The sequence below is a fragment of the Amblyomma mixtum genome, chromosome 2, assembly GCF_055824585.1.
Source record: "Amblyomma mixtum isolate Tamu chromosome 2, ASM5582458v1, whole genome shotgun sequence".
Lineage (NCBI taxonomy): Eukaryota > Metazoa > Arthropoda > Arachnida > Ixodida > Ixodidae > Amblyomma > Amblyomma mixtum.
The window spans coordinates 127741039-127763060 of NC_143013.1; the positions used below are offsets into that span (position 1 = coordinate 127741039).

Here is a 22022-nt window from a genome sequence, read left to right on the forward strand (position 1 = left end):
ACACTGCTTCTTATACCTTCTTCCCCCTAAAAAAAAAAACACAACAAATGCGTCACAACCATACCGTTCAAGCGTCCAAAAAAAAAAACATAAGATAAATAATCACAGAGATTTATAATCACATTTTTAACATTTCAAATTCTTTCTTAGTCAAAGCAACAGACGGCGTGCTGACACAATCGTCGCGCAGACTCGCTATCGAAGCTGCCTCGATTATTTCCCTGTCTAACTGGTCTTTGTGTGCTTGGAACACTGCTCGTTTGCGCTAGTCCAGAGCCGCAAACACGCAGTAGACAGAACACGAAACAAACGCTCTGAGACCCGGAATCAAACTTGCTTCGCAAGGGTTGATGCACACGCAACAGAACAGCCGAGCAAGCGACGCTGGCTAAAGCGGCATGATCGGCGTGCATACTCGTTCCCTCTCCCGATTTCCGCTCTGCTTCACCTCGGCATCGCTGCACCCGACCGTCGACGCTCGCGCGTTATTGTTAAAAACTGGAAGGGCGTACCTTCAGTGCCAGTACAGGATGAATTTTATGGTGTATTCCACGTGTTTCACTTGCGTTTTTGTTAATTACAGAGTGAGCACGTCAATAGCAAAATTATCTTCAGTACTAAGGCCTTCGCCAGTTGTCAGCGGCTCACTACCATGCCGTTGTCATCAATATGGCTCTTGCTGAAGTTTCCGGAGTTTTAGAGAAGGCTGACTGGTCGACGTCTTTACAAATGGTTTTGGTGTGAAGGTCAACGCCAGTACCACAAATGTCTTCAAAGTTTTGGAGACAATGATCTGGTATTGAGTCCTTGCGCTCTTTGGTGACCCATAAAGTGCATTCTGGAATGTAAAATGTCACTGCAATATGTATAATTCGCTTAGGTATTCAAAGCGTTGCTTGAAGTTAAGTGGCATGCGTGACGACTAAATAAAAACTGCAACTCGTGCAATTGTAAGGTCACACAGCTAGGTGTACGCGTATCTGTTCTGAAATATTCGTCGCCAAGGTCACCGAAGTAAGGTTGAGGGATATAAATTCATATGCTGCAAAATTCTTACTGCTCATTTGGCATATACCATTTTCACGTTGATGGTCCCAAAAAGTGCGAAGTTCAATGGAAGCATCCTGAATTAGAGGAAATGCGAGGGAAAATGAAAAACACGCCATAAATGTCCCTCGTTCTTTAATGTGGGAACTCACTAGATAATTGGCGAGGAAATTATATTTGTCCTCGAAGTCACCAAATCCGTGCATTATGTCAACACAACCACACTGACGCAGCGGTATAGATATGCAGGCACAGTGCCTCCGGCGAACTTCGGCATTTCTGCAATGATGAGCCCTTTTAAAACACTGGCAGGTAACGCATGAATAGCAAAAAAAAAAGAGCCTGAGTATGCCCAGTCCACAGCAAAGGCCCCCTCCGTGTCTCTCCAATTAACCCCTTCCTTTGCCAGCTGTGAACAGCGCATTCCTGCAAACATCGGAATATCATCCGCCCACCTAACATTCTGCCGCCCCCTGCTACACTTCCCTTCTCTCGGAATCCAGTCCATTGCTGTTATGGACCATCGGTTATCTTGCCGTCGCGTTACATGCCCTGCCCAAGAAAATCTTTTCCTCTTTGTTTAGATAGGACGTCCTTAACCTCCATTTGTTCCCTAATCCACCCTGCCCTCTTCGTGCCTCTTAACGTTGCACCTATCAATATACTTTCCATAGCTCGCTGTGTTGTCGTTAAGTTGAACCCTTTTCGTTCGCCTGCGCGTTTTTGCACCATGAGTACCAGGAAGGTACAGCTGTTATATATTTTAATCTTCGGGGATATTAGTCAAATGCCATTCATGATCTCCGAGAACCTGCCAAATGCTCTTCAAATCGACTAGGCACAGAAAATACAGAGAAGCATTCCTAGTCCACAAATTTAAAACACTGCAACCAACAGGGATTAACATGTCTAGAGGAAACCTGGAATCTCTCAGGTACATTCCAGGGTTAGCATAATTTTAAATTAACAAATGTCTTGCACGTGCTCATACCATTTCCTAGACCCTCGCATAAGTATATTATCTTTTCAGGAGGACACAGGGGCGGGATTGGGGGCACGGGCGTGGAGGTAGACAGGGACAAGGGCTTGTCCCTGTCTGCTTCTATGTCCGGGTCTTTTGTTGCGCCCCTGTGTCCTCCTGAAAAGTTATGAACCAACACGGCCAAATACAAGTACTTCCGAGTATACTATCGCTCTTTGCACCCTTCCCACGTCATATCTTCCACCACATTTCCGGCCTTCTCACCGTCTCCCTGTGACTCACCCCCCCCCCTTTTTTTTTCTCCTAATCCCCTACTATCAGTTCTCGGAAACCATGACATCCCTGTTACCCCCTCCGCCCCACCTTTTTGGCTTTCTCTGAACTCGAGCCATTCCCCCCCCCCCCCCCCCCCCACCCCCTGCCTTGTCCTTCCTTGGAAATGCCCCGCCTTCCAGTGCCAGCCTATGTTGGTTGCCTTCTTCTCATTTCCCTGTACCACGCTGACTAATCCTCTTATCTGAGTTTTTCAGGTCCTACAGCGCCTCCCCCCGTCGCAGCCCCTGCAAAGCCTTTGTTCATTACAGACCCCCGGATATAAGCTTTTCCACTATTGCAGCTTAACGAATCAAGGTTCACCTCCCTCCCCTTCCTGACACGCATCCCCTCTCACACCACTTTCCTTCCCCACCCCCGAGGCCTTCCTCCTCGGAGCGAAGGCCCTATTTAATCCCTGCCAATGATGAACGCTTTGCCCAGACGAAGACAAGTCCCCTTGTCGAAACGTTGGCTCAAGCAACCTGAGGTTTTCCCCTCCCTTGTTCATTTTTGTGATCGCAAAGGACCATCAACCACACCCTCTCTCTATCATGGACTCCACCTCATATTGTAATTCTAATTATTTCGCTCTCGCGATTGCGATCTGCCGTCGCTAGATTCTCCAAGTTGACTTAATCCAATGCCATTTCAGCAACTCGCTATCAGTTATAAACTGCTGTTTTCTTCGAAGACTGTAGAATATGACATTGATTTCCTGAACAACACTTTTAGACACGCTGTTTTGAGGAGGCTCTCTAACCGATTATGCTTTTCATTTGGTACTCGGCGCCGCTGGGATGCAGCAATTTCGTCAGGTATGACTTCCAGTTCACCTAGCCGACGAATAACCTGGTACGGGCCGAAATAGCGGCGTAAAAGCTTCTCACTCAATCCGCGGCGGCGAATGGGCGTCTAAACCAAGACTAGGTCTCCTGGCTTGTATTCCGCGTTGCGTATTCGTAGGTTGTGACGTCTAGCGTCGGCCCTCTGCTGGCGTTTCATGCGTAATCAGGCAAGTCTTCGGGCTTCTTCTACGCGTTGTAGGTAGGAGGCGACATCGACGTTTTCTTCGGTAACGTTGGGCTGCATTGCACCTAGCGTGGTGGCGGCCTCCTTGCCATGGACGAGCCTGAATGGCGTCCCCTGGGCGGTATCTTGCACTGCGGTGTTGTAGGCGAAGATGATATAAGGCAGGAGGACGTCCCAGGTCTTATGCTCGGCATCGGCATATATGGTGAGCATATTGAATATGGTTTTATTCAGGCGGCCGCGCAGTCCACTGGTCTGCGGGTGGTATGCAGTTGCCCTCCAGTGGATGGTTTGACTGTAACGCGGGGTGGCTTGGGTCAGTTCAGCAGTGAATGCGGTTCCTCTGCCCGTGATGAGCACATCGGAGGTGCCGTATCGCAGATGAATGAACTGCACAGAAAATTTGGCGACTTCTGGTGCTGTTCCGTTCGGTAGGGCTGTCGCCTCGGCGTAGCGGGTCGCTATGATAATGCAGTTATTTCCAGACGTTGACTGCTGAAAGGACCTTGACGGGGATTCAATGCGGTTCCGAAATCCTGCTGGTCGAGAGGGAAGGGTCGTTCGTCGCTGATAATATCGGCAGGTTTTCACATAATGTGCGACATTCGGGGCCAGTACTTCGTGTCTTGTATGCGGCGGAGGGTGCAAAAAACCCGAGATGCGCAGCACTCATCTTGTCATGTGAAGCCTGAACAACTTCTTCGCGCAGACTTGCAGGTAAACAAGGAGCTCGGCTGTTTTAAGGCGAAAACCTTTAATGGCTCATACTCATGGCCATGAATCTGTCCGGACGTCCATTACATCTGAAGTGAAAGTGATAACTAGTCATTACTAGTCACAAGTAATGATTAACTAGCCATTTACTAGGAACAAAACATCCTAAAATCTTGTGAACAGCGCGAATCCAACCACCATCCTTCCTATGCTACATCGATTTTCTTCCAACTCATATGCAGTTCACCTTGTCTAGTGTGAGGACATTGGAGAGCGTTGCGGGAAAGGCTTTCGCCTCATCGCAGTTTAGATCGCCAAAATGCCCCCTCGAAATTTTTGTTCCCCGCGAAGATCTTCACGAGGACATCATTTTGTACACAAAACGAAGACAATCATCGCTTGAACGAGGCGGGGGTGAAGAACCATTGCCCACCAAGTATTTGATGAGGTGTTTTGCATCGGCGTCGGAGCGTTGTTGCTATGCAAAAGAGCTGGAGCTGATGGGTCCAAAGAAGGCGTTCTCATCGTCGTCCGGCGGCGGTGCTTATACAGGGACTAGTGACAGGCAGTTGGCGTCAGAGTGCTCCCGTCCGGACTTGTAAACGACGCTGATGTCAAACTCCTGGAGGTGCCGGCTCTATTGAGCTTGACGGCTTGAGGGCTCTTTCAAGGTCGCAAGCCAGTAGAGTGCGTAGTGATCTCTGACCACCTTGAGCGGTCGTCCGTACAAAGAGGGGCGGAAGTTCTCCGTATTCCAGATTATGGCAAGTCACTCCTTCTCAGTTGCCTAATTGTTAGCCTCGGCCTTGGACAATGGACGGCTAGCGTATCCGATTACTGTCTCCAATCCGTCGGTGTACAAAACGAGAACGGCGCTTAGACCATCGCTGCTTGCGTCGGTATGAATTTCAATTTCGTCTATTTCACCAAAGTGCGTGAGGAATGGTGGGCACTATAAAGGACGGTGAAATTCTTTGAAGGCTTCCTTTTGCGGCGCTTTCCTTTTAAATGACACGTCTGCCCTTGTCATTTGGGTGAGAGGCTCAGCGATGCGCGAAAAGGTCTTGACAAATCGTCGATAATACCCGCAGTCTGAGGAATCGGCGCAGAGCTTCCTTGGAGGCTGGCGGTGGAAACAATGCGATTGCCGCTGTTTTCTGGGGGCCTGGGCATACTCCCTCCTTGGTAACGATGCGGCCTAAAAACTGCAGCTATTCAAATGGAAAGTGGCTGTTCTCTGCTTTCAAAGTTAGGCTGGAAGACTTCATTGCGTTTAGTACTGTTTGGAGCCTTTTTAGGTGCTGTTCGAAAGTTTGAAGGAAAGGCAACAACGTTATCTCAATATACCAGACAAATTTACTACTTTTAACCTGCAAGCACTGGTATTCATTACAGGCTGAAAAGCCGCTGGTGCGGAACAGGGACCAGATGGCATCACCTTGAACTCCAAAAGGCCATCTGGAGTGATTAATGCGGTCTTCTGGCGATGTTTTTTATCCGCCTCAGTTTTCTAGCAGCCGCTCTTGAGTTCTATCGATGAGAAATATTTATAATTGCAGAGCCGGTCCAGTGCGTCTTCGATGCGGGGGGAAGGGTAGACGTCCTTCTTCGTTATGTTGTTCAAGCGTAGGTAATCAACGCCGAATCGAAGTGCGCCATATTTCTCAATATAGCAACCGTTGCCGCCCAGGGGCCTTTAGAGGGTGAACGACGTGGTCGCGAATCATTTCTTCCACTTCGTCCCGAATGGGTTTTCGTTCTCGGGGCGACACTCTGTAGGGGTTCTGGCGGAAAGATCGGGTGTGCTGGTCGGTATATAAGGAAATGCTTGGCAGTCAGCGCTTGTCGAGCCTTCGGCGATGAGGAGAAGCAGTGGTTGCAGCTTCGAAGGAGACGGCGGATCTGGTCTTGTCAGTTCCAGGGCAGGGCTGGGTTGATGTCGAAAGGTGAGCGTGTTCTGTTCGTCAGGCGAATCTTCTGCGGATGGGTCGGAGACGGCGAAGGAGTCTCGTAGGTAAGATATTTAGTCGAAGAAAGAAATCGTCGTTCTGTTAACGTGCCCGTAGTCTTCGCTGATTTTAGTCAGCAGTACCTCGGCTCGGCCATTGCGGAAATGTGCGATGCCTCTTGCGATTCCGATTCCCCGATCTAGAAGCAACTGCCTGTTCCCCTCGATGACGGCTTCAGTGTTATTGGCTTCCATAGCGTCTACGGTGACCATAGCGATGGAGCGGGGTGGGATGTTCACTTGTTCCCTCAGGACAATCAGGGCAACGTGATGTTCCAGGGTTCTCATCGAAGGGATGATGACCTGGTACGTCGAAAGCGTGATTAACTTGTATCGCAGGTTGATGGTCGCCTGGTGCTCGATAAAGAAATCAATCCCCAGGATCACTTCACAGGAACATCGTCGCGATGGCGCAATGAGGTGCGAATTTGTGGGCCATCCCAAGCGTTCGTGACTTAACTCAGCGGCTCAAATGTTCCATTCATCACCGAGTAATCGGCTCCTGCAGAGCGGCAACTTTCCGGCCGTCGATAACCACTTCCAAGTCGGACATACTGTATATTGTGCTGCGCGTAGTCCTCGGCTTCGGGTCATGGCTTCGTCGTGTATGTGAATTGTGGGTAGGGCGTGTCGTCGAAGCTTTTGTGGTGGCGTCGTTTTGAAGGTGGTTCGCATCTAGGTCGAATTTGTCATTGTATGTGGCGTGGGCGTGTCGGGGGCGCCGTCTTCATGCGGTGCGATCGTAGGAGGATCTTCAGCGTTTCTTTCGTGAGGAACCTCGCGTCCACAGCTTGCTGTCTTTAGTTTCTCCTACGGGGTCTCGGAGACCTCCCTGTTACCGCGGCTGCGGAGCTGCCGTGTGGCGACGGGAAACGCGAGATTGACAGCGATGGGGAGCGCAAAAGGTTGTTCGGCCTATACTCCTCTCGACGCTGGTACTCGTCGGTTTATTGCTCAACTGAAGCGTGCTCGTGGTGCGTGAACGGCAAAGCCACGAAGACCCATACGGTGGTGCGGGCAGTGACGAAGAATATGGCCGGCTTCACCACAATGGAAGCAAAGCGGATGGTTGTCTGAAGTCCTCCAGGCGTCACATTTCCTAGGGCTTGGGCGTTTTTAACAGGCTGGGCGAGCGAGGGCAGGGGGCGGCGTTAGGGAAAAGCTGGTTGGCGTCGAATAGGTGGCCTTATGGTGTGTCGCTTGGTCTGAGGACTGCGTACTACAGCAGAGTAAGCTCAAGGCTGGAGCTTAAGCTGGAGGCTTCGATGAGGAGCGAAGCGGATGCTCCACTTCTTCGCGCACGATTTCTTCAGGGGTCGATACTTGAGGCTGGTTGGAAGATGGCAACAAGCGACGTAGCTCTTCCTGCGGTTGCCTGACTCTCACCTGTTCATTTCCCCTTAGGACTGCTTCTAAAGCTATCTTTCTTTTCTGTTCCGTTAAAAGTTCAAGGTTCACTTCCTCTGCACCTTTGCCACCATCATTATCATCCTGAATATTTAGGCGCCTGTATTGATCTGTGTAGAACTCTTGGGCCGACGTACCTATCTGATCGGTATTGGGAATCACATGCCTCACTTGTTTCTTATCGCACATATCTGAACAATGCCATGCCAAGTTGTCTCCTAACTGCTTTGGGGCTACCACTATACATCAGGAAATGCTTGACATCAGGGTCTAATTTTTTCGTCCTGCGAAGTCTATATTGTTTTCAATTAGCTCTTCCTAGAATTTATGCTATATTCAGTCGTTTCACTGCCTGCATCTTGCCCACGTTTGCATTGAACTCGCCCATCAGTACATTAGACTGTGTTTTACATACTCAATGACTACTCTACATCTCTATTGCTGCTTTGGACTATGTTGTCAGCGTAGGTTGATGCAGGCGCGTTGGCCTGTAGAATTTTCAATTTCTAACTCTAATAAACATAATTGCGATAACTGTCGCCCTGTCGTTACTGCTACAGAAATATTTTATGTTGCCACAAATGTTCTCATTAATCTGGAATCCTAGAGCTTCTCGTCCATTGTAGGGGAACAGCGAAGCAGTGGCGGGACATAGACAGGACAAGCGCTGAAAAATACAAGCTTTTCTAAATGGGAATTCTCGACCGTCCTTAATGCCATGATTGTACTACTATAGCTGACCGTGGTAGCAGGTGCGTAACCCACATTTAACCACTGAACGCAGGGGGAAAGTCTATGTTATTGATATTTTTCGCTCAATATATAGCAGCTCTCCATTTTTTTTTAATAATCTTAGGGCATTATGGGCTTTTTCTTCAGTGCTGACTTGTTCCCAACTGGTAATCTGGGCATTCCAAATTCCTCTTTCCAAATTTACCGCTGGCCACAAAGGCATTCAAAATTACATGTGCGTTCCTAAAATAATTTATGTCTGACTAACTTCAATCAAAGCATGGAAAGTGAGTTACGCTTGCCTGTCCAACTAAATCAGTTGTATCTTCACTATTGACTTACGATCTCCAACCGCAGGCATCTCTGCTATGACGCAGCTCTCGTGGTCAAAGTAGTCGGAATGGCCAACAAGAACCTCACCAGGCCCTGCGAAAAAAAAGAATAAAATATACCAGGAGCTGATATTTCCTACCTAGTGAAATAACAAAACATGAGACCTTGGCTTACTGTTTTTTTTCCGCAAACCAACATGACACAGCAATGTGTCGCGTATTTGGTCGAGATGGAATACATATGTTAGAAGAAAGTGATCCACACACAGCCATGCGGTTACAAAAGGACGTTATGCAGCTTTCAGCAAAGCTTCATATACCAACAATTGTGAAAGCTGTGTAGCTTTCCTTTCTAGCCGTTCTGCTGTACCTGGGTAGATGCTGTTGGGAATTTGGGGTTATCCCACCGCCGCCACCACTGTTGGGACTTTGGGCCATCCCACCGCTGCTACCACTATTAGGACTGGGCCTCCGAGTCAAGAAACGGTCGAGGCGACGGTGAGTCAAAGGACGTTATGTACGATGTGTACAAGGGCTTTACACGATAGATACAAGGGCCGAGAGCACCACGGGCTAGCCCAAAGAAGTGGGGCGGCCCCGGGTAAGCGTAGCTCCGGCGTGATGGCTCTTATGCTGCCCGTCTGCTGCTCGGGCTGTTGTTGCTGCGACTGAGAGAAGGATGAAAAGGAAATTGCACGGGCCTGCCAACTGGCGCAAGCCGAGCCATCACCGCTGCCACGTGCAGATAGAGGTGAGTTAAAAGATAAGAGGAAAGAGTGAAAGAAAAGACGCGCGTCGCAACAGCGCGGCTCCATTTTTATAGCGAATTGTCGAGAGGTCTCAGCCGTTGAAGGCTTGCAGACTGGATCGGGCGGCCGGCGAAGCGTTGTAAGAGTCTCGAGCCGACAGTGAGGAGGAGGAGGAGGAACGGTCTGCGCTGGCGAGGCGGGATGATTCAGGCTGCAAGCCGCGACATGTCCGATGAGAGCGTGGGCTTGCTTTGTGCGACGGCGGGTGCGGAGCGCTGGTTTCCAGAGAGGCCAGCGGAATGTGGGCAAGAGCACAATAATGCTAATGAATAATTACATCCTTAATACCAGCGTACAGTAGCTGCGCAATTTACTTTTTGGTGATAGTGGAAACGAATTGTGGAGGTCACCCAAAGTGCGACCACGACCAAGTTTATTAGAGTGGTGCCAGTGAGGAGAAGGCAGAGGAGTGGCGGCGGCAGCGTCCGGCCGGGGTCAAGGTCCCAGGGCATTCTCTAGCGCGTGCCGGCGACCGTTCCTCTCCGGCACCTCCCGCTTATTATTTTTATTTCTTTTTAGGTAGCCCCAGCCTAATGTATGCCGACCGCAGGGCCCGGGTCACTAAAAAGGTAATGAAACATCCTCCTCCTATCGCGAAAAGCGGTGGCCTCAATTTCTTTTGAGTCTCCTGCAAAAATGTTTTGCTCCGTATTCACTGCGCACTTTATGGCTTAGCTCAATAAGGGACACTAGTTGAGTTTACACTGTGCTAAGTCAATTTGTACTTATCTTTGAAACTGAAAAAAAAATATTCGTGACACAAACACCCAGTGTGGCGGAACTGAGACAACGTACATTGTACCCCAAATGAACTCACAAAAGTGAAACGACAAGCCTTTATGTCAAAAAATTGGAAAATGTATTTTCTTCACTTGTATATTTGTAATAATATATAGAAAGGTGGAATGCAAATACCAGGAATTAACAAGCTCCAACCTTAATTAGCAGCGGCTACTGTTGTACCCGTAAATTTTTCGGGTTGACAATTCATCCTTCATTACGCGCGGTTTTTTTATGATTCATGTAGAAGTGTATACCTTTTTGTGACATCTGCAAGCACCAGCTGTGAATTTTTCATAAATATTTCTGAGCCACCTATTCTCTACTTCCTAATTAAGTCAGGTTGTGTAATTTAATTTTGCATTTTCTTTCATTATCTCCCATATGTACGATTTCAGATTTTATTTCTGGAGAAGTGGGTACTGGTTAGCCGATGTGACCGCGTACACGTTTCTGCCCTGCCGCCACGATTTTATGCAGCTTTATATTGATGTTTTCAGTACGTTCCATGGTATGCCCTACTTTGTAAGCTGTAGGGAGCCGGGCCTCGGCAGGTGTACAGTAGCCAATTTTAATCCACGTCACCCACAGGAAAAGTTCAGAATAAAAATTGAGTTGAACTGAATAAGCTACAACATGTGCTAAGGATTTGTGGAGGAGTGAAGACCGCAGGAGCAAAGCCACAACACAAAATTGCTCGCACGAAAAAGAGAACATTGGCTTACTTGTGGAAGAATTGAAATTAAAATAGTCGGGCTTGTTCGCCGACCAGAGGTGCAGTGGAAACTGAAATCTGCGAATGAAAATGAAAAAAAAAACAATGTTTTTACTTCTCAGTCATGACTACCTAATTATTGGCGAGTTTTTATTTTGCTTAGGCTACAGTAATATGCAGACGCTACATACCTGCCAAAAACCTTATGTGAATGCATGCATCCCGTTGATTTCATGTGTTACATACTAGCTCTATGTGCCCCAAATGTGCCTCGTATGAACTCGTATGCAGCGCATATGATATGTATGTGTAGAGATATGTGTCTCGTATGAACACATATATGCTTCATAAGCACTCATGTGGGCGGGGTATGACACATATAGACAGCATATTACCTACATATATCGAGAAATGTGCCTCGTAATAACATCTGTGCTTCATTGAAGTCCATGTCTGGCACAAGTGTGTCCGGAGTAAACTCAGATGTGCAGTATATGAGCTATATGTGTCGAGAAATGAGCCTAGTATCAACCCATATCCTTCTTCGTTTCCTTGACATGGTAACAACGTTTACGAAGGGTGGTCAGTCAGGCACCTTCCACTTTGACCCATGTCATTTTTCCGGACCCATGGCATGCTGTCCACAGTCGATTCCGTACACTCAACGATCTCGGTTTTATGTTTAGTCGTGCCCCCACCCCTTGAAAATTGACAACACCAGGATTCTGCAAAAAAGGATGGATGCAATGCGTGTCCGGCGTTGGTCCTGTCCAGCTTTTTGTTGTCTGTTCCTGGAGTTAAGCAGTACTGAAGGCATGTACGCAAAAGCAGGTAGCCCTATTCACAGCTTTACCTCGTCACGTTTAAAGCAGAGGATATAATCGACGCTGGAGGCTAATTCCAACAAAGATAGTGTTCATCGAAATATCGAAACAAGTCCATACTAATTGTGAATAGCCTAAAACCTTATGCTTAGCAAAACAACCAGGCTTAACAGTCCGACGAGCAAAAAATGCACTGTTGCTCGCCATCAACCCCGTCATTATGCAGGCCAGCCTAACAAAGTTCTCAACAGAAAAAAACTCCTGTTCCATAGCTCTCCAACTATTTTCTGACACGCGATCCTGGTGCTTGGAGAAAACATAGAAAAAATGAATTGGAGAAAACATGATTGGCGGTATTAGTTCCTAAATATCAGTTCATCGAGATCCCTAAAGAGAAATGATTTCGAATGCTTGGGATGGTCTGTACTCAATTTAGCCACAAATGTGAGTCCTACAGAGAGATCTAATGAAACGGCCGCTAAATACTGCATGTTTTATGGTGTAGATGAAGGGATCTCAAGGCACATTTCAGAAATTGAACACTACATTACCTAAGAAGCAAAGAATTATATTTTAAATGTTGCATTAAAAAATTCCACGAAACAAACCGAAAAACCATCTTCTGTGAAACCGTATCATTATCGATGCATACCACCACGTGACCGCCTGCTGGTAAAGCATGACTGATCTCTTTTCAGTGCGCAGTTTTTTTCTCATTGCTTTGTGTAATGATTTCTTGTAGTTTACACTGTCCCAAATGCTGCCTTCAATAAAGAGCGCTCTCCTTTATTTCATCGCTTTTAGGTTTTTTCAGTGAAAGCTATACGCAGTTTTTTGCGTTTTTTGAAGAACCGATAACCACGGTCCACTAAATATTTCGCGGAAGAGGCGAATGACACTATGTCGTTGCAGCTTTGATTGTGAAATGGAAATGGGAGCTCCTGTCCGTGTACCTGAAAGCGCGATTGAGGTGTCCGCTGCCCCATGTGGCCAGCTATGGGCATCTTCAACTTTTTCATATTGAAAGCCAATTTACCCAGTGTACGCCGGCGGGCTGGTCTCCAGTAGCGCGTTTCTGCAGTAATCTTGGCAACGCATGTTGCCCTATTGCGGGGCTTCTGCCACAACGTTGTCCTCGCCAACGCATGCAGCGCACCTCTCTCTGTCACTAAGGTCACATAGCTCAAAGCGCGAATATTAGTTTCATGCTAGTATTACTTGATGAAGAAGACAATATGCAATGCCGAGAGCTAGAGTGTGTTGCAGTTTAATACGAGAGTTGCTCGGCTGCGGTGATTGCCTAGTGCTCTCGCCCAGTGGCCAGTGAAGCTGATCTGTATGCGCCGGTGTTTCGAATCCCAGTCGCGGGCATTTATTTGATTTATTTCACAAACATCGTAAACCTATATTCATTTTTACTAGGCGCAAAGGAACCTACACTGCAAAATCTTGCTCGGTTTTTACCCTTCGGAATAGTTCTTACACACCAGTAGGTTTTGTCGTCAGCCTGACTCTCGGCCGCGCTCTCGGGATTCGAAATGCAATACACTGAATAAGGAAAAAAGAGCCACAGGTGAGTTGCGTCAGCAAAAGCGCTAACTATCACATGCTGCGTTTTTTTTTCAGACGTTTATCTTTTTAATTAGCAGATAGAGGCGTTCTTAAATTCCACCGGAATAGACTATGAAAAAAATTTTAATCAGTGGAATTATTTTGCATACCAGTCCTACAATCCGGCATATACAAATGCCTTTATTTCAACATCGAGGATGTTAGCACTGTAACCGAAAAGCCTATGACTGGCTTGACAGAGGAATACACCCCCAGATAATCTAAAACTTCAGGAACAGTGCACGGACAAGAATGTCGTCAACAACAAAATGACTATACTACATAGCTACAGACTACCTCGCAAGTCATAACAGGTCAGGATGGTAACCAATTTATAACGGTGAATAAAAGATAAAAAAATGTATGAAGACAGGAAATGAAAAAGAATAAGTACAAAAAAGAACAAAGAAATTTTGAAGAATGTACGCAGCACACGAACTGCATAAAAAGGCGCTCAAGAATAATAGTGCTGATTAAACAGTTTTGGAATAACATACCGGAAAATTTGACAGCCGTCGTTCATGCGAGAAGATGGAATATGCTAGACGTCATTGTTACGTGTTGAGTAATCATTAGTTTTGGGCTGTAGGATAGCTAAATTACACTGCCATGACTTCCAAAGAAAGTGTCATGATTTTTCAGTTTTCTTTCGTAGCGTTTCTTTAACAGTAGGTTGTCAGCTAAGCATAAAACACACTTTATTTGTTAATAATTTCATTGGAAATTTCAAAGTAGAGAAAGTAGTCTAGCTTTAAGCACAGCACAGCAATCATGCCTTTTACCAGAACATCCGTCTCCTGTGCGGGTGCAACATGTCGAAGGGAAAAGGTTCAATTTAAATTGACGATAACACAGCGAGCTGCGGAAAAAGGTAGGTCCAGATTTAAGGCATGGAAGTGAGGTGGCGCTCTGTCCCATTTTCTTGTCTTGTGTGTGTGTGTGGTTTTTGGCGCCTTTAGCTTGACAAGTACGTTAGATTGGCCCAGAAAAAAAAAACACCCGCTTAGAACATCCCAGTCGAAATCAAGAAGAAATGGGCTTAGGCAGGAAAAGTAAAGCCAACGCAAGATCCGATGGTCATTCAGGGAAACGGACTCGATACGAAGAGAAGGAAAATTTATCAGGGGGGGGGGGGGGGGGGCAGGAAGGCAGGTGCACCAGAAAATTAAGTTTCTGGGGATAAGAGAGTCACAGATGTTGCAGGACAGAGTTAATTATGTAGAGTTACGCGAGAGGCCCTTGTCCTGCAATGAACGAAGGCGGGTTCATGATCACGACGATGAAGCGTAAGCACAGGAGTTTATATAGTTATAGTCAACAAAGAACGAGACATTGGCAACAGCATATGACATTTTGTGTTACTATCTTTGCACTATAAACCCAGTACTTCAGGTAAATGTGCTTCAGCCCAACAGTGCGCATTGGAAAAAAAATCTCTGCCTCTCCCGTAACCGAGAGTGCAGTAAGCATGAAATGTTTACGGGCATAGCGCATTGGTTGTAAATGGTACTAGTCAAAATCTTGAAATGTGTCTAGTGTTCAACAAACCCACCCCACCACACTCTTCTTGTTGCGTCGAAGCGATCGTCTGCAATAGTGCGGGATTATGAAGGCAGCCGCGAACCGTGGCGGCCTTGTAGTTTTCGGGAGCGGCCGCATAATCATGGCGTTGTCGGCAGGGGCGAGCAGTCTTCCGCTGTGGCGTATCACTCGCAAAGCGATCGCTTTCCGCAAGACGCTTCCTATCTCTCCTTTCATCAGGCTCCATTGCTCGGCTTAAGCACCTGTGACGGTGGCACGAAGGAAATGCAGGACGATGCAGAAGCGCACGTGGACACGACGAGGCCCAGACCTGACAAGAATGTATATGCAGAGCGTTCGAATACTCCACGAGGGTGTATTCATCTGCCTGCCAAAGGGGGAACCTTCATGAGCTGAAGGCCCAGCGGACGGTCTTTTACATGCGTGAGTGTGGGACCGTAGCGCCATCCTTGGGGACGGCGCGGAAGCGCGGCCCTCTCTCTTAGAGAGTCTCGTTAAATCTCGTACGGTGCCCGGATGCTCTCGTTTCAGTTCCTGGATGAGTGGAATTCAGTGCCCGGTTGAGTGGAATTGAGAGCCCGGATGTTGGCTCTTGGTCTCGGCTTGACGTCACCACACTGCCGACAACGGGAGCTAAAAGCATTTCATGCTTAAAGGGTCAGTCTACTGAATTTTATCGACCATATTTTCTTTGCGGCAACCGATAGCTCTTTACTCAAATTACCGTTTAGCCAGCTTTGGTGCCAAGGAGTGGGGTAGAACATTTTAAAATAGAATTTATTAATGTGGGAACACATATGTATGAGATGGTAGTCTCATCTGGCAACCATCTGGATTTCCGCCGCGCGGCGACAAACATGGCGGCGCCCGTCGATGCCGGACCTCTCGCTTCGGACTGAGTTCTCGTTGTTGCTGCCTTTTTCAGTGAGTTCACTGGCCATAAATGGGGCACCTGTCTTTCGCTTCGTCTCATCTCGCCTATAAGAAAACATATAAGAGATAAATTTGCTTTATTTTAATAATTAGAGTGACGATTCTGCCGCTCCTAGGCTTAAGTGGAGAGTCGGTTTGTTTACAGTAATGGTTCCCGTCCTGACGACCAGATGGCGCCACTATAGGCTGAGTTTATTTTTGCGTCTCTGCTAGCATACGCTGAACTAAAAGTGGGAATGTGCCTGCGTTTTGCGTGCGTGTAATTATAAATATTTATGTGATTTACAGAAAAAGCGAGCGGCACGCCTTCTACAGTTTACCAGAACAAAACGTGCGTTTCTCTGACATTGGGGCATACAAATGATATGTAGTATATTCACTTATGCTTCTACAAAAAAAGACTACCACTTTCTTGAACAAAATGAACGTTTGGGGTCGCCACCATGCTTTTTTACGCGACTTTTAACGCCGAAATAAAATATAAATTCCTGCCTAAACCGGGCGCAGACCCCTCGTTATTGATGTTACAGGGTGCCAACTACCAGAACATGCCATTATTTATACACTCATCTCGGTGAGTAGACTGACCCTTTAAGAACCTCCTCATCTTAGGTAGCCGTCTTTTCAAAACGTACATTGTGCCCTAAATCTGTACTGGAGGTGCCCCAAGCGCCGATTTTTCTGATTTCAGAGGCATAGGTGATGTCGGTAAAACCTTACCTTTCTCCGGTGGAACCCCGCACAGACCAGAGGTACGTGACGCTCCAACCTTCAGGGTCGTACTGTGTCTTCCTTGTTGTCAAGCAGTCGAGGACATCATCATTGTCAATGTCCATTACGGCAACGGAGTCACCAAAGAAGGCTACAATCTGCGCATCGAAAGCATCATTCAGATGTGATCACTGAGCCTCTCTACAGTTCAGAGAGAAAAGCAGCTGCGGAAACGGACCTGGGTTCGGGCTGGGCCGGGCCTCACTTAAACCTTGGCTGACCGGGCCCGGGCTGACTAAAATGATAATGGAACAGCCCCGGGCACGGCCCGATATTTAGCCGCGGGCCTGGGCCAGGTGGGACCTCGAGTCTCGGGCTCAGTGCGAGCTCGATCCTCAAAATGCGGTCCGTGTCTCCCTAATTGCCCGTTCTCCGCAACTATTATATAGCAAGAAAAACTTGCATTATATATCAGCACACGGATTTTACATGCAATTATTAATACGCCTACAGCGTCGAAAAGCAGTCTCTCAGCCGTGCACTGGAGCCTCTAGATCTACGCCCCCTGAGGGAAATGATGATTCTCGGCCAGCAGCCGCGGCCGCGGCGGTGAAGGCCTCCAAGGCATTGACCTGCTTCTTGAGAACATTTGGCCTGCATGATAGGCTCTGACTTTAACGAACACTGACCTTTCATAGTGCTACTCTTCTTTCTCTTTCATTTTTGCCCCCTCACCACTTTTCCCCCGTGTAGGCCATCAAAGCGATTATTCTTCCGCTTAACCTCTCTTCCTTTCCTTTTCTACCTTCTCCTCCTCTTCCTTATGTACGCATCAATAGCAGTCGCATTTGCGGGTAACAGTAAAAACTACATCGTGACAAATCTTTAGCTAGCATGCGCCAAGGCCACTTGTTCTGCGCGCGTGCGCTTTTTAGGACGACAACATATTTGCGGGAAGCTCAGTATTAAGCATGGGATTTGTGAGACAGTGCTCAGATTTGATATTTTCGCAAGCTTGCTCCGTGATAAGCAGCACGAGCACAAAAAAACGCGGCCGTCACTGATGCCAGCTAAACATTTGTCCGGTTGCATATCCGTTGTTTACTGGTGACGTCCGGTATTTTTGCAATCAGATTTGGTCCCTCTGTGTTGGTTAGAAGACATGCTTCATTGACGCAGTCTGTTTTTGTAGTTATTCTTAAGGCCTCCTGGAAAATATTTCATTTGCATATCGATAGACTCGTGGTAATTAAAATACGAGATTAAATAGGTAAGCAAACAACAAAAACATCTTAAAACTCACCTGTTTTATGATGTGGAGTTCACTAAGTCATCAGCCTTACAAACATCGCATGATTACAGGTTCAAGAGTGGAATACATTTTTTGTGCATGTTCCTGATAATCAGTAGACTTAATGCACAATTACTAATATCAGTTATTCCTGTAAGAAACTTGGTGTTTCCGCCAATTTAAAAATACACCTCTTCGACCCCATTTGACTCATGGTCGGAGAATTGGTAGCCATGAATGCACTTCTTGAAATTCTCACCACATAGAGAAGTGACGGAGGGCAAGCACGAAGAATGGGCTTAGTGCTTGCCGACATAGAATTCACCATGTCATACTGCATTCAGAGTTAGGTTATTCGTTTGGCCTTGTTCACTTCCACCATGTTGCAGAGTGTGGTGTTTAATTTACCTCTTAATTCATGTCTGGCCGCTCATTTAGCCAGAGCGTCGCCTTGCATATTAAGCACTCGTTATCGTTGTTTCGGTTTTAAGGTTATTAATATGCAGAATTATGCAGGGTAATTCTTACTCTCCTCACCATGATCTCTGCCTTCCTCTGAGGGCCCGAGTACTAGATCGACATTTCTTGCTTTATCGCCCGTTTCAATATCCGATAAAAATAACTCCTGAGTAAAAGTTATCAGTTTTGATGACAAATATCATTAGAGAAGAACATTCTATTGTTTAAATTTTAATTTGGATGCGAATAACGCCTTAGCACTGACAAACTTTCCATGCAAAGCCGCTTTTACAGTGGTGTTACTAACGACCACTCCCACAGCACGGTGAAGGACCGCCCATTGTGGATGTGTTGCAACGTGGCTTGCCTTGAAGCAATTTTTCCGTGGTGATAATCTGCCGACTGTCCCACGGGTGGCCTTAAAAAACTCCCTTCTACATCCGAAAAAAGTAACCCAAAAGGTTTACATAATGAAGCAGCCCGGTTTCTATATATTATTCATGCGCCCTTGAATGCCTTCCGGCATTGCTCCCTGCTTCGTATAAAGTTCAATCACAGCATGGTGCTGCCCCAGTGGAGCAGTGATTATTACGCTCGGCTGCTGAACCGAAAGGCAGGGGTGAATTTCGATGCAGGTGGTATTCTGATGCCGCGTATACTGTGCGTTAAAGAGTCCCAGGTGGCCGAAATTTCCGAAGAACTTCAGTACTGCGTCCCTGAGAGCCGGTGTCACTTTAAGCCGTTAAAGCCCCATAAAGCAATCAATCACAGTGTCATGATTCGAGCTTCCTGCCGGTTCAGGCATTGACTCTGAGAGATTTCGAACGTGGAGCCATTCGAGATACAATGTGGACGAAAGTAGCATAACAATCTGTTATAGTAGGGAGGTCGCAATATGCAGATTGAATTTCAGTTCCTTCTGTATACTGCAAGACGGGGAGTCGTGGAAACTATGAGCATGCCGGTGATTACACATGCTCAGATTACACAGAAGTTCAGCTTTCGTGGACAGCACTTTTATTGTGATGCCACTGTGTAACCTTGCAAGATACTCTTATTTTGCGTGCTTGCTAGGACAGCCACAGAAAACGAACGGCGAGCGCTTTTGGAGAAAGTAAGGACATGTGAGGTATTGTATGTACCAATTCTGAGGATATTGATAGATATGGTCTAACCTTCCGATGCCTATCTAAATTTTCCCTTTATATGTAGTCCTGTGCAACGCACGAAAAAGTTCGCCTGCCTTAGAAAACCAATGTAGTGCGCTTATAACAATAAATATTGGAAAGCTTAAGATGGTGTAAGGAAATACCTGCGGATATAATGATTGCCATTGGGCTGCCCTGCCACATTCGAAAACAACTCCGTGTTTCCGCACACAGTTACACAAGCTCTGAGCATGTTTGCTTAAGGATAGCTTAAGGATAGCGATTGCAGGCAGCGCTTCTGTGGTGCGGAGAGCAGCGAATCAAAACTGCATCTTATATCCCTGCTACACGCACGTTTCGAATGCATTCCAATCGAATGTCATTCGACTCGACAGCCGAACTTAAGCTGCTACACGAAGTATTTAAACGGAATTGATTTCAGGTGGCATTCGAATCGACGGAGCTCCGCGCAGACAATCCAGATTTTGATATGCCTTCGAAACGCGTACACAGTCCGAACCAACCAACAGCCGTCACCGCCGCCGTCGGTTCGAGTCGTCGTCTGCTGAAATTAATTTGGCAAGCGCTTTTCTCTGGTCAGTGTTCAGGTGTGCCCATGTGAGATATAGCTGCTCGTTTCGCTTATTTCAAATACGGATAAGGAATACGTGCGAGCATATTCGCACCGTTGCCTCATCACCATATTTTCGCTCAGCCACCGAACTGCCGGGGACATAAGGGCCGACCGTCCGTCGATCGGATTCGTCCGTGTCGCAGGCCTAAAAAGCTTGTCCCACTACAATAACATTACAGTAAACTAGATACTTCGCTATAATCACAAGCTGCTGTTGACCGTGACAGTGTCGTCGTCGTTTCACAGTTAAAACGAGCACAGGCTTTCGAATGCATTTCGAAAGTGTCCTGTAGCGAGTCCGAATGCTATTCAAATTCTCCAATGTCATTCGACTCGGATGTCATTCGAGCCTACTCGTGTTGCACAGGTCATCAGTCTTAGATGCCACAGTTAGATAAACGTGTCATATTTGCACCAAGCACTTTCTAATTTGTTTCTTTAACGTCCTTTTGTTTATTTTATCCCACATTCGGGTTTACTTTCTATATTTGCAGGGCTAGATGGGCGCTCAGTTTCGCATAGCTATACGCAATCTTAGCGCTGTGGCTGTGATCACATGCCATAGCTGCAATCATGTTGAACATTTAACTTGGCATTGATCACGCGCCTCCAGGTAAATCTGCACTGATCTTTTCACAGACGACTGCGAAAAGCGATGGCCGTATTAAAACGAGGAACACCGTGACCGCTTGCTGCTATCGCCGCAGCCAAGTTTCATTTTACTTATAAGCAAAAATGTTTGTCCTGTCTATTATCGCCACCGTGATACAAAGTTGCTCAATTTTGTATGTAGTATTTCGGAACATTCCCTTTGCGTGTCTGTTTCACAGGAAAACAAAATATATTTGACGAGACAAACGTAATAACTGTGCCCTCGGAGCATCTGCATCTGCCTAATTAAATAGGTAATAGCTGGAATACCACGCACGGGTACTATCCGGATAGTATAAGTAGGTACGTTATAATGAACCCGCTGAGTTCAGTGCAAACGCGAAGAGTTTCGTTGCATATTTGTGACAATGAACTAACTTCGTTTACACTAAGAAAGATTTCAAAAATATATTAGTGCAAGGATGCCAAAATTCATAAACTTAAAATTGTGGGGAAGATACTAAAATGGCCGTTTGGTTTCGCGGTAGCTCTAGGGGGGTCACAATTTTGGTTGCGCATCCTTAATGAGCGTACAAAATGCGATGCCGCGTAAATAACCCACCTCTGCGATATCAGCAACATCACGCTGCAGCTTGTGTGGCCCTCTCTTCGTTTCTGCATCGGCAATTGTCACGCACAGTGTGGCTACAGCCCAAGATACAGCTCGTAAGGTGTTCATCCTGCACGCCGTTTGGAAAACGGCAGCATGATACAACTTTTGCCGGCTCATTTATACCCGCACGTGTGTGACGCAGTAACAGTTACTGAGAGCCTGAACTCTCAACCAGGAGCAGTCATTCGTTTTAAATTGAGTAGAGGATATTACATGCAAGCATCCGTGCGTATTTCAGGGCAGCAGGAAAAGAAAAATTGGGCCTGGAACTAACAGGGGTTTTGATTGGTTGCATTCGTTGTCCATTGACTGGATAAAAAAAGAAAGTCTAGTATATGCAATAGCAAACTGTGATGTATAAAATGCAGAGCACATTTGAGTATTTGTTTCCTAAATACGTTCCTAAATACGAGGCAACATTATTAACCTGTGGCAGCTGTATCAACGACTTCAGGCTGCTGCTTGTGTTTTCATTTGGTGAGCTGCCAGAGAAATGCGCAGCATGGCTCCTATCATGAGCACAGCCCCAAGAGCGCGTGCCTTTTTCCACATACGCGGAACGGGAGAAATTTGCCTTGGCTCTTTTGTATCTGTACATGAGTGCAGCACCAATTTGTAACAGAAAGTACGATAATTCTAATACAAGCAGCGTGTCGTTTCAGAAACGTGAGTGGAGGAAGGACAACGGCAGCATGATACAACTTTTGCCGGCTCATTTATACCCGCACGTGTGTG

At 46.7% G+C, this 22022-nt stretch overlaps 1 protein-coding gene across 1 annotated transcript; it reads right to left on the reverse strand.

Annotated features, from left to right (window-relative positions):
- Positions 1-647: 647 nt before the first annotated feature.
- Positions 648-21353, reverse strand: LOC149360838 (uncharacterized). The gene is made up of 5 exons (XM_089567944.1): positions 21237-21353; positions 16501-16649; positions 10881-10948; positions 8577-8660; positions 648-838 (listed from the first exon to the last, which is right to left on the reverse strand). The coding sequence occupies exons 1-5, from the start codon at positions 21351-21353 to the stop codon at positions 648-650; spliced, it is 609 nt and encodes a 202-aa protein (XP_089424070.1).
- Between the last annotated feature and the right edge of the window lie 669 nt (positions 21354-22022).